Here is a 16,910-nt window from a genome sequence, read left to right as displayed (position 1 = left end):
CCTGTAGGTCTGGTAGAAGTGCTGCAGCCAGCTTTGACCCGAATCTTTCCAGGCAGGGCTTGCATTTCAATTTCTTGGGTGCTCAGTCACTAATGCCCAGTGCCTCACTAACCTGCCTCATAAGAGTTTCTGTGAAAATAAAATGGACCAATGCCGTGTATCCTACCTTGTGTTCCTTGGAAGAAGGGCTGGATACAGTTGTGATAAAGCATGGTGGGTTTTTTTTAAGTCTGTAATTATCCCCAACATTGGCTCACAGTGTTGCATAGCCTCAACAAATTCTAGAAGTGACTTCGTGGCACAATGAAACAAATTCATTGCTAACCAGAGTGACTTGCAGAAACTTTCTAGAAAGTAGATAGGACTTTGGAGGGTGGGGAGAGACTTGGCGTGTCATTTTCCAGAGGCAAGTGAAGAGGATACAAAAAGAACCAAAGACTTATTAGATGCATACACTGAAAACAGCTTGCAGAGTTGATTGGGGGGGGGGGGGGGGGGCTTCAGCCCAGCTTCCTCCTGAGTTCACAGTGTGAATGATAAACTTATGTTTATTTATTACTTATTAGCTACCTTTCTACCTTACAACACAAACAGCAAAAAAACACAAAAAAACTACCAAATTAAAACCAACCATTTAAAAATGCTGGTAGGCAGAAGGACTGTAACTAACTAGATGTGATAGCTAACCAAATCCTGTTTCAGTCACCCATCTCGTACTTCCCCATTTACTCCATGTTTTTAAAGTGATGCCTGTATTCATTTAAATATTCATGGGGTACCAGCGTGTACCATTTAAAAATAATTGCAGAGTGAAGATGGGCTTTATAATGACACAGGCACACCAGCCAGTAGGTTTTGTGCTTGAACAGATTTTGCTGCAGACTTGCATAACTAGGTTGCCTTAAGTTTTGCACTCAAGAAGACATGGTTTATTTGAAGAGACTGTCCTTCCAGAGTGGCCCCTGTGCACAAAGGTTACTTTTGTTACAATCATGCTACATCTGTACTTAGGGACAAGAGGGAGGGAAGGAAAAGGAGCCAGCCAGACTCACAACTCTGCCAGGCCCTGTGCCTGGCACACACACCAGCTGGGATCCACCATCATGTTGCCCAGGAAACCTGTTGTGTGTGTGTGGGGGGGGGGAGAACATGCCTGGAATCCTTAAAGTGCTGGCCCCAGATATTCCTGGAAATATAACGGACCCAGATATCAGTATTCCTGAGAATCCTGAATACTGTTCTGGATACCTGAATGTACCAATAAGGTACTTTTGGGGGTATATATTCAGACTGGACATATCTAAGTGAACATCCGTAGTCCTTACTAACTGGCAGCCGCTCTCTAGGGTCTCAGGCTGAGAAAGATCTCTCTCTTGCTGCCTGAAGTCCTTTCAATAGTACATGCCAGGGACTGAACCTGGGACCTTCTGCGTGCAAAGCGTGTGCTCTACTGCTACCATAGCACACACACACACACACGGCCCAATTAGAATTTTTTTTTTCAAGGCTGCAGTGCGACCTTAGTAGTTAATGAAGCTATTTTGCTCATGAATAAAACATAATATTAAGTACTGCTAACTAGGTTGGTTCATTTAATACTTTTTTTAATAATTAGAAAATAGCTCTTTTGAATGGAAGACAATCAAACACATTAAAATAGTGAGATAATTGAACGGCTGGCAGTACCTTCCAAAATTACTATTATTTAAAACACCAGGTGAAGTGATGCTGGATTATGAAGGCTGCTTTTGTTTATAGGCTTATTTATTCGTTTAAGAGTGTAATCTTTACAGAATTGCCCACATGATTCCTGAAATGCCTTACAATCATAAGGCCAACCATTTAAAACAAACACTCTGGTTTTAATGTGTTTTTCTTCAGGACCCGAACCTAATGAAATACATTCTAAACCTGTCACCAAAAGACAAAGTAAGAGTAACTTCTTTTCCTGGAGGGTCAAATGCTAGAATGTTTTTCACAAGGCAAAGAAAAGAAAAACACAAACCCTCTGATGTTCCTGTACAAATGAAAGCCCCCATGAGCTTACAAATAGATTTTGGGGAGGACAGTCAGTGCCTCTGTAGCTATTAAAGACATTTGTTTTCTTGACAGATAGGAGCTTGCTGCTACGTGGAGTGCTCAGCTTTAACACAGAAAGGACTGAAGACCGTTTTTGATGAAGCTATTATAGCCATTTTAACTCCAAAGAAACACACAGTGAAAAAAAGAATAGGATCGAGATGCATTAATTGCTGCCTCATCACGTGAGACCCCACTGGGACAATGGCCACACCTACTGTGAAACTTCCATGCATATACACACTTCTTAAAATCCTCCTGTTAACTGATCATAAATTAATTTGGAAGATGATTTGAGGAATTGGCACGTGGTGAAATCCAGAGGGTGGGGGAGAAGGGAGGAGACAAAATCCCATATCTGTGAAGGCACAAGCAACCATCTGTTCAAAATAATTTATTAGGACTGGAAGGAAGGTACAATCTCTCAGGGGTAACACAATTTAGGACACATGGCAGATGTATCATCGTGTTGCCACAGCACGCAAACCCGGCTGTGAAAGGAGGTGCAAGGCCCAATGACGCTTTGAAGATATTTGGATAGCTTTGACCCACATGGAAGTCTCTGCACAGTCTTTATGGAATCGGCACAAGAACAAAACAAAGCCTTCTCTTTTCTTTGCGTCCATTATCTGCTTTTGTATGTAAGCTGCTTCCTATTCCAGTATATCCACAAAGGTGCAATGAGGAGACCAGCCACATAGCCAAAGGTGGCTCCCAGTGAACAGGAAATGGGCCACACCTAAAGGAAGAGAATGCTGCATTAGGTGGAAAGGTAGGGGGGAAAGGAAGACATTGTGGCTTTATGTACTTTATGAGCACAAGTTGTTTTGGGTGGAATCTACAGAAGAAACCAAAATGCAGTACAGTATCCATTTTAGAGCTTCATGCGCTTTCTTGGAGAATGCCAAAAGTGTTAGTGGTTATTGAGCATTTATTATGAACACTAAATGTTGTACAGTTTTTAATTAACTTGCATTAAAATGTAACTAGGCTTCTGGGTATTACAGCTGATGCTTGATAATTTCCACAAACCATGCAAGAAGTTAGTGGGACATTTCACCTGACAGCCTTGGAGGACTACAGCTGTTGAAGTGCTCGTGCTTCTCAATGAATCTGTGCCAGTCTTTAAGTAGACTTGACAGTGGCTGGTTAAAGCAATTTATGATTCTCACCCATCCCCACCTTGACATTCTTACATTGCTGAATAGTTGTTTGACAGCAAAGCACAATTCAAGTAAGTGGAAGGGCAGGTAAGAGTGGCTTGGTGGTACACTGTCACCTTCCTCCTCAAGGGATTGTTAAGGCCCAGGAGAGGCAGTGTGCAGGCTACCTCTCCAGCTGGCAGAAGCTGCCCCACCACCCTACTAGGAAACACCGTGAGTGCCAGGTTTCTTTTCAGTTTTCTCATCACCATCCAATGCTAAACAAAATGCCCCATTTACAATGTTGTATTTACCTCAGATCTTCCTGCCCTATGTGTTCCCTGAGTGGTTTTTCCCCTCCCATGACAAGGCCTGCAGTGCCTACATTACGGTGAATGTGGCCCAATGTAGGCCAGTAGCAAAAAGGGAAAGTGAAATCCAGAAAAGTGGAGTCTCCATCCCAATTATACATAGGACGTATTTTAATTTGTATCTGAACTGAAGACTTGAGAACAGAATATAAGAACTGCCTGTGCAGAATCAGACCATGGGACCCATTCTAGCCCCAGCACATTCTCTCCAACAGAGGCCAGCCAGCCGTCCCAGCCCAGCAGCAGCACAAGGTAGAGGTGACTGCTTGTCACCAAAAACGATAGCTGCCACCTCATTAAAAGAAATCTTAGCTGACCGATTGCATGAGTTGTAACTGATGAATTAACCAAATAAATATTCTTAAATGTGGGTAGGAGTACAAGAACTGTTTTGAAGGGGGCGGGAAGGTAGACTTCGCTTTTAGATGATGCAACTGTGTGTTGCAGTTTTTGTGTAAAAGAGAAGGGAGAACACCTCTCCTAAGATGGCTCTTGCCATCTGCATTTTTTTAAAGTAGGTACTTATATTTAAAATAATTATGGTGTGCTGCCTGATTAATTGGGGCAGGGTCTTTTTTTAGTAAATCCAAAAGTTTATGGATAATCTAATCAATTAATTGATTAATACTGCAATCTTATGTGCACCTACCTCAGAGTAAGTCCCACTGGGGGACTTACTTCTGAGTAATGCATAGGACTGCACTTGTAGCCAAAAAAAGGGTTGTAAATGAATGCTGCAGGCAGTTCTAATAAACAGGCAGCCAGCAGCGTTCCTTAGCTTGGCAAACCTTTGCCATACTGAATGTGAGGCATGGGGTGCCTATAATAGTGACACCATTGGAGAAGCAACAAGCCTGAGGGAATTGTTGGGCTTGCAGGCTTTCCCCTCTCCTCTGTATGGCTTGAAAATTAACAAGTGTGTGTTTAAGCCTGAGGACCCCCCCTCCAGGTGTCATTCCCATAATGATAAGCATGGTTTCTAATGACAAAAGGACCATGCCTGACTTTTCACCCTTCGAATCAAGTCCAGGCCGAGCTACGTTGTAATATCATCGCAATGAAGGATGGATTTGCTGTCCAACATGGGAGGAGCTGTAGAAATAGCTATGGTTTTGCAGTTCCCTGCACTTTTAGCACAAAGGTTCCAGTGCAAAGGACCATCAATGGGAAAGAAATGTCTCAACAGAAATGCAAATGGTTTCTGCTGCTTGTCAGGATGTTTAGAGTATAAACTCACTTAGGTGATTTGAATGCAATTTCAGAGTTGAAATTTACAGTAATATCAAAATATATGTTAATTTGGATAACATTTAAGAAAGATAAATTGCTGGAAGTCAGCCAAACTCAAGACACTGAGCTCCTGAAGAATCAAATGAATCAAATATTTAAATATCTGCATAAACTGGAAGGAAACCTGCTGACACAGTAACAGAAACGCATGTTAAAAATGTCCTAATTTATTTAAGTTCTATTTCCTAGTACAGTAATCTTCTAGCACAGTATCTCAACTTGTGAACGCAAATTGTGGAGTCACACTGTTTGGCTTCCTGGCTGTTCTCCACAGTCAAGAGAGTAAGAAACTTGCTACTTTTGAAATTAAAGATTCTTAGAATGCCAAATTGTGTGTCAAGTGAGATAACAACTTCAGTGCTAACACTCCGATCCTGCAAACAAGCAGAATGTCAATAAACCTGGATGCAAACTAAAAATGTTCTACCTAAAAAAACATCAAAGAAACAATTGCCACACAATTATTATATGAGACAATTGCCACTGTATGTTACAGTATAAGAACACAAAATTATGCTGTTATTAATTGGTGCTAAATGCTGATACTGACCATCGATGGTTCATACTTGTTCAATGACTTTAAATCCCTATGTAGACATTCTTAGCAATTAATTGTGCCAGATACTCTTCCACACTGCAGTACTTGTCCCATGATTCTCAGCATAGCCTTTTTGGTGATCAAGAGGGTCCCCTCCTCCCTCTTTTGCTAGCAGAAAAGTTGGTAGGATCCAACACACTATACCTCCCTGCCTGATATTCATGTGTTGAAATTGTGTTGTAACAGAGGACTACATATATAGAGCTTAAGTTGTGTAGGTCCAATCCATGTGGCTGTTACATTTCATAAATGGGGGTGAGCACAATGTGGATAAGGCCTATGCATTTCAAGCTGTAATGTTCCATTCATAGGCATCAGGCAGGGCCTACGTGGGCATGCCAGGGATAAGGAACAAACATGTGAAATCCCAGTCCTCCCCCAAACAAACATTAAAAGACATCTGCCTATGACTTAGGTTAGTTGAAAATTTTCAGTAAAGACTTACCTTGGTACTAGTGGCCCTACCCTGGCTTGATTATTCTAGGAACCCAAAATACCAATTTTTAAAACATTTGAATGCAAAGAGAAAAGGATCAACTCCTGTTCTGAAAGATACCAGCCTGGTTCATCACCAAATACAAAGCCACATTTCATGCTAGAGCTGCCTGCAACCCATGGAATAAAGTAGTAAGCTACAGTCTAGTTTGGCTCTTTTGTCCTATGGGTACAGGCCATGCTCTTTGTGCCTTCTGCTGGTTTGAGACACTGTGTATTTTGTTAAACTTTCCAACGGGCATAATTTGCTTCTTTTTTTTGCCTCATCTCCAGGACAACCAGTGTAGCATAACCTAGGCATGTGAGAAAAGAAAGCCAAATTGTCTCTCCTTCTCCAGCCTGGAGCTCCTGTCCCATGCTTACAATTCACCAGCTCCCAAAACTTGTTAAGTATAAGGATCCAAGGAGAAGGGGCAGGAAAGAGAGCTGGTTTGTTCTCCCACACCCTTCTGGCCATTAACCTTTTCATCACATGTCAACTTTTCTTTTGCCACCTAAAATTTAATGTGATTTTGTCTTACCCCACTCCACATTCCCAGGCAAGTACATTTAGTATTGGATCACATTTATTTAGTGGTCTTGAGGGGTACAGAAAAGATGACAAACATCTTTACATGAGGTGCCTTAGGTACTCTTCCATGACCTTGCTTTAGCTTTCCCTTCACACTTTCAGAAATATCATTGGTTTCATTTGATTACTGCTGTTTTTCAAACCAAAGATTTGCTTGTTCCCATTTATTAACATGGCACTGGGTATCTTCTGCCAAGTGTCAGGAGGCTTTTACATAACACAATGTATATTCAATGCTAGTGTATTGTATTATGTAGCCTAAAGCTGTATATTCCCTGGATATTTTCATTCACAATAAAACTCGATTTTAGCAGAATTTGACCAATCATTAGAAGAAAATAATCTGGGCAATGGCATACCAGTTTGTAATATAAATGGTTACATTTTCAGTGCCACTTACAACCCAAAAGCAAGGGAGTACGTATATATTTGAATCCGATCATGTACCTATCCCTTCACAGGGGCAATAGCTTCATGTGTTCTAGCAATGGTATAAAGTCTTACGCTATGTCTGCCCCAAAGATCTAGTGCATTATATCAGGCCAGATCTCTTAATTATGATTCTGAAACCTGCATGCAACTTCTCCGGGTAAAATTCCTTCATCCTAACTTAATGCCACTGAAGGAATATTTTGGCACTGACCTTAACAATGGCTAAGTATAACTGGGTTCCTTGTTCAACAAGGATTCTTAAACAGCTACAAAATTCCAGTCAAATGGCATGTGGTTTGCCTTAGCCACAGTTAATATCTATTAATCCTAGTTAAGAGACTGGACCCATTGCATGTGACTAGCCCAGATTGTTTATCAGTATCCCTGAGGACTTATAATGCACACTGAAGTCTTTGTGGGAATCTTTATGGTCTTTCCTTGATGAATTGATACCTTGGACATCTTTTGCTCTTTAATCTCTATATGCACATTTTAACTGGATCTGTCAAACACTGTGATGATTTCTAGCAAGTACAGCCTTTTCTCACCAGAAAAAGTGCTTTCTAAATCAGGAGAAAATAATAAAAATGTCTCCTCCATTTGCAAGCATTCTTCAAGTTATCTTTTCTTTTTGCATCACTTTCACATTCTCTGTCACCTTAGTTAGAAACAGGCAGGCACCAAGCCTGGCTTTTTAGTAGGGACTATTTTAGAACTATTTTTAGAGAAAGCACTTCAAAAGGACACTGTGACAAGGATTATTCAATAGTACTGTTCACACATCTGTGTTTTTAAAATCAGCTTCCTCTCTTCCTTGTGTGTTACATAAATGAAATCAGCTACAGTTTTCTTGTTCTACTTTACCTCCAAAAGGTTTAGATCAGGATATACATGTAACTGCAGTGCTCATTCTGTGCATTAGACATGGATTTGAAGTTCTGTGTCTCAAAACAAGAACCATACAGCAAACATTTTGAAACCTGGGATTTCCGAAAGCAATTTGGGATACATAATGAACTTGATTTATTTTAACTTTTAAAGAAAATCCAGCTGTTTGCAGACAAAGTCTTTAGCTCACCTAAACCGGTTCATGGGATCCTGGCTACAGGCTGATGTTAATATATATATATATATATAGCATTTTTTAAAACCTTCCAATTTGCCTTTCTCCTGCCATGTAGAGCCCAAGTTGACTTAGAAGTCACACCCAAAAGAAATGACAGTACAAAACAATAATAAAAATCTCACACACAACAGGTTTTAGCCCTTTCCTCAGGCAGAAGTTATACTGCCTCAAACATGGGAGAATGGGGCTGAACAACTGGTCTTACTCATACCTGAAAAGAATACTTTCTTCTATGAAAATGGAAGTTTGTAAAAATTATGATGGGTTCATTCTGAAATATTATTCTTCTGTTTCAATAGCTGTTACAAAACAAGCACTTCTAATGATCACACAAAAGCAGAAAAAACAGACCATCCACAGATGAGATCGGCAGTTCACTATACTTGAGAGATGCCTGGGATATGTAGTGAAATATACATTAGTAGACAGCCAAAGTGATGTAACAGAATGTAAGACTAGGAAACAGAAGAGCCTGGTTTGAATCCATCCTTTGCCATGAGGCTTGCTGGGTGATTTGGGGCCAGTCACACACTCTCACCCTATCCTACCTCACAGGATTTTTGATGACCATAAAAGAGAAAGAATAACCAGGTATGCTGTCATGAGCTCCTCAAATGAGGAGCAGGATTGAAACAAACTAGACAGATAGAAGAAAAAGCCACACACACCCCAAACAAATATGCTCCTGGGAATGTTGAGAATTCGAGTCATCTAAAAGGAAGAACAGTAGGGGAAGAAAAGACCCAATATTTTATAGAATCCCAGAGAGGGATGTTTCCAAATTGATGAGTAGCATAACCACATGGAGTTTTTACACTTGGCACCCTGCTGTGAAGAAAAGGGATGCGACTGATTCCATCTATTTAGCTGTAATGTTCACATTCACTCATTAGCAGTGTTTGAAAGCATTATGGAAAAGAGGTATCCACCCTACTGGGGGTGTCAAGAGAGAAGGCTTTAGTCTCCAAACAGTGGCTACTCAGACTGTCATACAATCCTGGTCTGGAAGGTTGCACAAGCTATCAGTGCTCAGCTCCCACTGTGATGGGTCAATAAGCTTTCTACCACACAATCACTAATGGATATCAAGAAGCAGGGAAAGTGATTCGAATTTGTCAGGATGTCAAGTGTACAGCCATGTTTTGGAAGGGAGTAAAAATGTATTTACCTATAAGATTTGTATTCTGCTTTTCTATTCAAAAATTCACTAAATACTTTATACTGTACACTTGTAATTATACTGTGCACTTGTATATTATGTGATGGACAAAACAACATCTCAAAAGAAGCCTTAAGAATTACAGTATTAATTTCTCTTCTCTGTCATGCTTGAAGAGAACCTAAATACTTCCATTTGCCTCCTGCCAATCCAACAGAGGAGGTTCAGTGGAAGAGCACAGGGCTTTGCATGTAGGTGACCATTCATTCCCTGGCATTTCTACTTAAAGGGTCTTAAGGTGTCCATCAAGTGTCAGGAAAGACCTTCTCTGTCTAAGATTCTGAAGAACTGCTGTCAGTCCGGGCAGACTGTTATGAGCTAGATGGGCTACAGCTGGGGTTGCTAACCTTTTCTTTTATGAGAGCTACTGCTGAGTAATAAATAATATCCCAAGCTATTCCCCCCGACCCAGCATGCTACCATGTTCTGTTCTGTCCTAGAAACAGAACATGGACTAGAAAAAGCACCTGAAATAAAGCTATCAGGTAAACACAGAGGAGGGGAAAACTCAGAGCAGGTCTTTCTGCAATATTTTCCTGCATGTTTTAGGGGATGTATAAGCTCTGCTACAGCAGCCAGCAGGCTACCAGTAATTCACAAGCTAGCCGTTGCAGACTCCTAAAAGTCTGCCTTGTTAGACAGCATTATATATTAATTCAGGACCATATTATTAGCAAGGGTGGTAGTTTAAGCAGAGCAGCTTTTAAAAGGATCACAAAACTGCAATTTCCAGAGACGTAGGCCCAAAGGAAGAAAAAACTGCTACTGATTTAAGTAGGTATGTTATGGTTCTCAGTTTTAACAGAGTACCTTAATTTGAGAAAATTCCTAAAGCATGCTTTTTAAAAAATCAGAAAGTTATAATAAAAAAACAGTTTACCCACCAATCTATTTTTGGGAAATAAATTAAGTGATATTTAGTACAATATATATTTATGGGGAAGCTATTTCTATTTTCAGCCAACTGAATTTTATTGCCTCTTTAATTTCATAGCTCATACTGCATTATAAATAGCCATCTCTGCAGGAGCTAATTTTTGCTGAAGGCAGCAGTTTTAAGGAGTCTGAGGAAACAGGCTGTTTTGTTCATATTTGTGGGTGTTGATGGCTTAAAGTTACTTGACTTGCATACAAAGGAGTGTGGAAGAAATAATCAATTCCTTGTTCGTTTTTGTGTTGGAAATCTCTTTGAAAGAAATAGAAATGTCCAAAAGTTTTAACTTTCTTCTTTTATTGGCAAAGCTTTTCTTAAAAGATTAATCACTTTTAGGTGAGGAGGCTATAATTATGGCACTATAACTTATGGACTGTTTTGCCAAATGGCTTGCCAAATGCGCAAGAAAACAGGAAAGTATACTCAGCACAGTTCTGCATGCAAAAGCCAACAGTGCAAGGGCTGCAGCAACCCACAGAGCTTCAATGTATTTGTAATGAAATAATGTAGACATGGGGTAGTGAGATGTACAACCGATGGTTCCCATTATTTATTTGTGAAATTGTTAAAGAAATACCTTGCATTAGGTCTTGCACATGTGAGTTGGAAGCAGGAATAAAATCACTTTAACTTAACACAAGCAGGCAGTGAAGAATAATTTTGGCACTTCTGCAAGGACTTTTGTGCATGCAAAAACCTAATCCATTGTAAAGAGAGTCAATGTAGTACAGCAGTTAGAGTGCTTAAACTTGGAACAGGGAAACAAGACCCATTCAGTCATACAGCTCATGACCTTAGGCCAGGGTGACCTTAGGCTAGTCAAACTTAGTCCATGGAGTCGATATGAGGATAAAATGGAAAGAAATACATAACTAGGTCACCCAGAACTCCTAGGGAAAAGAGTAGGAATCAGGATACAAATGGGATGCTGATGCTAGGCTTCTTGAAAGTTCAAATAAAATCATAAATTTTGTTAGTCAGGGATAGGTTGACAGTTGCCTTAATAGCATGGCTGTCAATTCCATGTAGTTTCTTCCCATACCACTCTGGTAACATGTGTAATGGAGAAGACCACATGGGAAGTAGGGAAATAATGTGGTTATCCCCCCCCACACACACACCAACTGCTGTTCTTGTCACAGGAGAGCCCTTAAGTTTTCACCACTTCCGGGAGTGGGGGAGGGACACATACCAACAGTTTCCTCCATGCTGACTCTGAAAAAGCACATTCTGCCATATTCTAGCAGCTTCCATAAACTCCGGAGGTATTGTGTAACTAACCGAGAAGATTTTGGCTTTTATACCCTAGACAGTGAGAAGGCCCAAATCTACCACCAAGATTGTTACCCAATGAATGAGTTCCACTGTTTTCAGTTGTTACACTTTCTACATAAAAGTAAGAATAGTAATTTCCTTCATAGAAACAGGAAATTCCAGGAGGGGACCGTAAAGAAGCTCTCATGATACATATTCCTCAGGCACCAAGCAGTCTACGTATATCAAATGAATCATTGCCCTTTTTGCCGTTATAAACACTTCAACACAACCTAAATATTAAAGGTTCATACACACCCCACTCCTGCCCCAGCATGCTGGAATAAGTGTTTTTCTCCTAGAGCAATGACCAAAGATTTTTGGAAGCCTCAGTACATAAAAGAATATAAGACTCCTTCTATCAATATTTCCTGAGTCCTGAAAGTCCATTGTTGGTAGAAAATTTTACCTTTTCCAATAAAGGCAGGCTTTACGGTTTCTACTCCAGTGAATCACATATTGTATTGTCTTAGTCCAGCGCTGAGATACATGCCCATTTACACACTGCTTCAGAAGCATTACAAATTTCATCCATTTTCGAAGGATAATAGAAATTAAACATTAGAAATGTATAAAGGGGAAGGGGGTGAGGTCAGTGTGTTTTATCAGCAGGCCATTTTGTCTTAAAATTTGCTGGAGCTTAGGCCCTTTGAATAACTTTGGAGAAGAAAGGGGTCTCACAGTGAGTGACAACATCTGGCTATGGTGTGTCACCTTAGAAGCCTGTTTGTGTGTGTATGTATATATGTGCACACACACACGTGTGCAGAATGAAAGATCGGCCAGCAGTGACCACAGGATTACAGGGGGGCATCTCTAAAGAAAGGAGCAGTAGAGCCCCACCATCCACACAGAGCATGACAACATCTGACTGTTAAGGGTCAGTTTGGCAGCCTGTTCCTTGGAGGGTTGAGAAGCAACAAGAGTTTTCACCCCACAGCGGCTGAGGCCAGAAGAAAAAACAACATCCACAGTCACAGTGCCAGGAAGACTAGGCAGAGGCCACTAAAGCAACATTAGCTCATCAGTTGTGTGCATGCATGCATGCATAATTAATCTGCTATAGATCGGATGGGTTTTTTAAAAACTGGCTCAAACACCATATATGATGACAAAGCATGAGAAAAACATTCTACACCAACACATAATTCAGTAATAGGGAAGCATATTGCCCAGCAACTTCCTAGATTCCCCCCCTCCCCGCCCCCCAAAAATCTCTGTTGCTTCTCCGTGAAGCTCTCTAAAAGAGTAGACCAGGCTTCTTGAAGTTTGCTGGGACCACCTGTCCTCTTCTAACATGGTGATGGGTAACATTCATAGGGGCCCTGCACATGTTCCTGCCTGCCTTCTCCCACCCAGGTAGGCTTCCATTTATTATCTAGCCCAGGACTTGCCTTCCTGCTCTTTCTGAACACCTGGGTGCTAAACCAATATAGAGCTGATTGACTGATTGTTTGGTATTCAATGCAGATATACTAGTACATACACTAGTACAAGATACATCAAGACAGGAGAGCATGTGCCGCTTAAAAAACACATTGGAATCTGTGGGATGGATTCTACCCCGTCCTACCACTCTGGTGAGCTACAGCCTAAGGAGCTTGCTCCAACTTAAGTGGTTCTTTTTCCCATGGAAGAACCGCTTAAGTGGAAGGAAGTCAGACATGTAGGGCCATAACACTTTACAGTTGAGGGGTTTTAAATTATTATTTTAGTACCCAAATGTATGATGCTGCACAGATTCTGGCCCCAAGGAAGTGGCAATCTGAAATTCACCACATTTTTTTGGAATCACAATGTGTCTTCTTTCCTCTGAGTAGTTTATAACAGTTTCCTTTCAAAACAGACCAGGGACTGCCTCAGTGCCAATTCCCTGTATAACTGGACAGGATTTATATTTCTTCCCTCAAAATATAATCCAACTAGGAATAAGGCCCATTATGGAAATAAATACAATGAGCTCTGGGCAGGTGCCCTGGCTTTGGGCACTCAGCGTCAATTTGCTGTGGAGACCTCAGCAGGGTATAATGACACAGAGTCCACCATTTTTTCCAGGGGCACTGATCTCTGCCATCTGAAGAGCAGGTGTAATTCTGAATGATCTCTAGCCCTCACCTGGAAATTGGCAACAGCTTAGAGGGAGCACTGATTGGGAGCTTCAGCCTGCTACTCAGTCACTCTTTGCCAGAATCTCAAACCCCAGTACTTGGCATCTGTGTGAAAACGTATTTCATTGTAAGCTGATGCTGGACTCTGAATCCTTAGATGGAATTCTTTCTCAGGTTATGTTGAACACAGTTAAAACCAGGAGTCTCTCCCTTTATTCAAAAGGTGAACCTGTCTGACAGACTTTTAGTCAAACTCTTCAGACATCCACGCATGTAGCTGAGCTTTTACTTTACTGGACAGTAACTGCCGCTGAACACAAAACCAACTAACTCTCCCCTCAGCACACAGCTGACCTTATATTTCCCTCAGCTGGCACTGGCCAATCAAAGAAAAGGAGCTGCCTGTCGCTCAAGCTCAATGTTCTAGAGCAGAGTTAACTATTCCCCTCCCTTTCTCTGATTTTACTGCATTACGAAAACAGCATTTCAAATGTAGTCCACTACACAATGCTAACCACTACACCACATCATTGTAAGCAGATGTGTGTATGCATAAAAAGGTGAAGTGAGAATTGGCTCAGATTTATTTAAATTCTAAATAAAATTTTTCCACTTATTCCGCCCTTTCTCCAAGGAGCTCATGCGGTCGGACAGACCTCTGACCTTCAGTCCGTAGACAATAGTGCCGCCAGATCCTAGGGCGCAGCTATGAGTTCGCCCGGATCCGAGTATAGACCAATAGAACTGTGGACTTGTAAATAGAACCTATCACGGGAAATGGGTGTGGTGTCGGTCACGAATACAAGCCGGCCTCTGGCCAGCTTCATGCATGCTTGTTCTTGTGATGTAACCAAATAAACGCATTGCCGATTTCACTATGCCGAGCCTCCGATCTCAGTACGTTTCAAATGGTGGCAACCACACAAGCCCCATTTCTCTGTTACCTAATTCCCTCATTTAATATCCCATTGCCTTTCAGCTGACAGAACACATATTGAGCCTTATCCACTTTATTCAGATCTTCTTCAGACAAACACACAATGGACAAACACAAAAGATGTCAAATCAGGGCCATCTACATGCAACAATTTCAAAATGAAAAAAGATATTCAGATTATGTATTTTAAATATGCCTTCACCAAAAAGCTCCTGAAAAGTTTTCCTTTCTTCTCAGCTTGCAGACACAGTATTTCAACAGCTGAATTTACTGTTGCAAGATGTGGCAAAGATCCGTCATCCAGATGGCTTTAAAGTGGATTAGACAAATTCTGTAATAACCAGTCTATCAGTGGCTATTAGCCACAATATCTAAGTCTCCATGTACAGAGGTAGCATTCCTTTGAATATCAGATATTGGGGGCAAAATACAACAACAGTGCTTCACTTTCATGCCCTCCCTATACATTCACCAGAAGGATCTGAGTAGCTGCTACTGGAAGCACAGTTTGAACCAAACAAACCAATTTTTCTCTTCATCCATATTAGGCCAAGAAACTAACCTGCCATGGTCGATCCCAATCCAGGGGAATAGGAAATGCTCCAAGCCATGCTCCCACCATGCTGCACATTGTTGTGATCTGCAAATTGTTATCCCAGATGGACATAGCCCTGGAAAAAAAATTGCTTTACATTTTCAGGAACCTTAAGCAATGCATCCATTCATAGCTTTAGACCCATCTTCCCTACTAATCCATCCAAACATTTACTTGGGATAAAGTCCCGTTTACTTGGCACAAAGTCCCAGTCAATCAAATGACACTTCTGACTAAGCAAGCATCAAGCCGAATAATGTCATAAATTTAAAAGCTACAAAATACAAGCCATTCATTTCTACCTCATGTTTCTGAAGCTACTTCCAGACAATATCTGAAACTACCTTTTCCAGTGAGGCACCAGCCCTATGGCATTCTCTCTTCACACCAACAAGCATCTTTACATAGCTTTAAGTGGCTCACTAAACACTCCCCTCTCAGCAGGAGTTTGAAACTTTTCAGCTACTTGTGTTGTTTCAAATTGGTTTTTATGTGGCTGTTGGGAGACTTACTTCAAGGCTTCATAACTTAGGTTATGCTGTAGGTTGCATTTTTAGAGAGTGATTTTTATCATCAATTGTTTTATGGATTATAAACTGCTTTCTGTATTTTTACAGGGGGGAAAGGCACAGCATTTTAAAACACAAACATACACTTTCCCCCAATTCAGGATCAACTGTTTAGAAATCCATGATATGTTCACCGTTTGTGAAATCTGCTCAGCACATCTCTCTCAGCCTCATCTCCAAAGTGGCAGATCTCACAGGAAGGCAGAGCCCCAGAAAACATCACCATGGCAGCCCTGCAGTGCCACACCATCATGAACCCACAAATCTGCCTTATACTGAATCAGACCCTTGAACCATTGAGGTGAGTATTGTCTACTCTCCAGGGTCTCAGGCAGTGGTCTTTCTCATTACTTACTGCCTGGTCATTTAACTGGAGGTTTTGGGGATTGAACCTGAGACCTTTTGTATGCAATGCAGATGCTCTGCCACTGAGCCACAGCCCTTCCCCTCAAATGTCACATATTACAGGCTGGGTATTCTACTGGACAAGGTGGTTGGGGGAAAGTCTTTCAAGAGAAAATCTCATCCATGTGGTTGCCATTTAGGGACTCCACATGACTTGAGAGACTCTTACATATATAGAAATATTTCCCATTAAATAAACTCTAGTTAAAAGTTTTTATTAGTACAGTAGATGCATCAGTAACTGTTCCACTTTTGGCATAACAGAACTGGAAATTAGAGAACACAGTATACATATAGCAGTATTTCAACCATATTATATAACCAGAAAAAAATCACATAAATATATCTTAATATTATTCAACACGTGGTAAATTATCTCAAAAACTAACAAACAGACCTCATATCCTATTAAAACCTTTGTTTCTTAATGAATTTGTCAACTGAGAAAATGTGGTATCAAACATATAGTATCCATATAGTATATCTTTAAGTCATGGTCACTGATGAAACTGCACTAATTTCCAATAAAAGCCCTGAATGTTCTTACAGGTAACAAAACAGAACAGAAGTCCAGTGGCACTTTTAAGTACCAAGTATTGGGTATATACGTTACTTCATATAGCAAAGCTACACAGTGAGAAAAGCAAGGTATCACATGAAGCAAATAGACTCCAAGCAACTATACTGCAAAAAGGGTAAAACACGTTTGAGGTAGATTCAGTTCA

General features: G+C 40.8%; 2 protein-coding genes across 2 annotated transcripts in view; one reads left to right on the top strand and one right to left on the bottom strand.

The window, feature by feature from the left end:
- RHOQ (ras homolog family member Q) overlaps positions 1–2,359 on the top strand; it is a 35,566-nt gene extending 33,207 nt beyond the window's left edge. The window contains exon 5 of the mRNA XM_015411861.1: positions 2,113–2,359. Coding sequence (XP_015267347.1) covers positions 2,113–2,268 — 156 coding nt within the window. The 3' untranslated portion in view covers positions 2,269–2,359. The remainder of the gene's footprint in view (positions 1–2,112) is intronic.
- Positions 2,360–2,453: 94 nt separating this feature from the next.
- Positions 2,454–16,910, bottom strand: part of PIGF (phosphatidylinositol glycan anchor biosynthesis class F) — a 33,953-nt gene continuing 19,496 nt past the window's right edge. Inside the window, exons 5-6 of the mRNA XM_015411860.1 lie at positions 15,179–15,287; positions 2,454–2,818 (exon numbers count right to left, since the gene is read on the bottom strand). Coding sequence (XP_015267346.1) covers positions 2,705–2,818; positions 15,179–15,287 — 223 coding nt within the window. The 3' untranslated portion in view covers positions 2,454–2,704. The remainder of the gene's footprint in view (positions 2,819–15,178; positions 15,288–16,910) is intronic.

The sequence above is a fragment of the Gekko japonicus genome, unplaced genomic scaffold (genome assembly GCF_001447785.1).
Source record: "Gekko japonicus isolate JY-2015 unplaced genomic scaffold, Gekko_japonicus_V1.1 scaffold359, whole genome shotgun sequence".
Taxonomy (NCBI): domain Eukaryota; kingdom Metazoa; phylum Chordata; class Lepidosauria; order Squamata; family Gekkonidae; genus Gekko; species Gekko japonicus.
The sequence above is the reverse complement of the archived record's forward strand: the minus strand, read 5'-3'. Positions and strand labels throughout refer to the sequence as shown.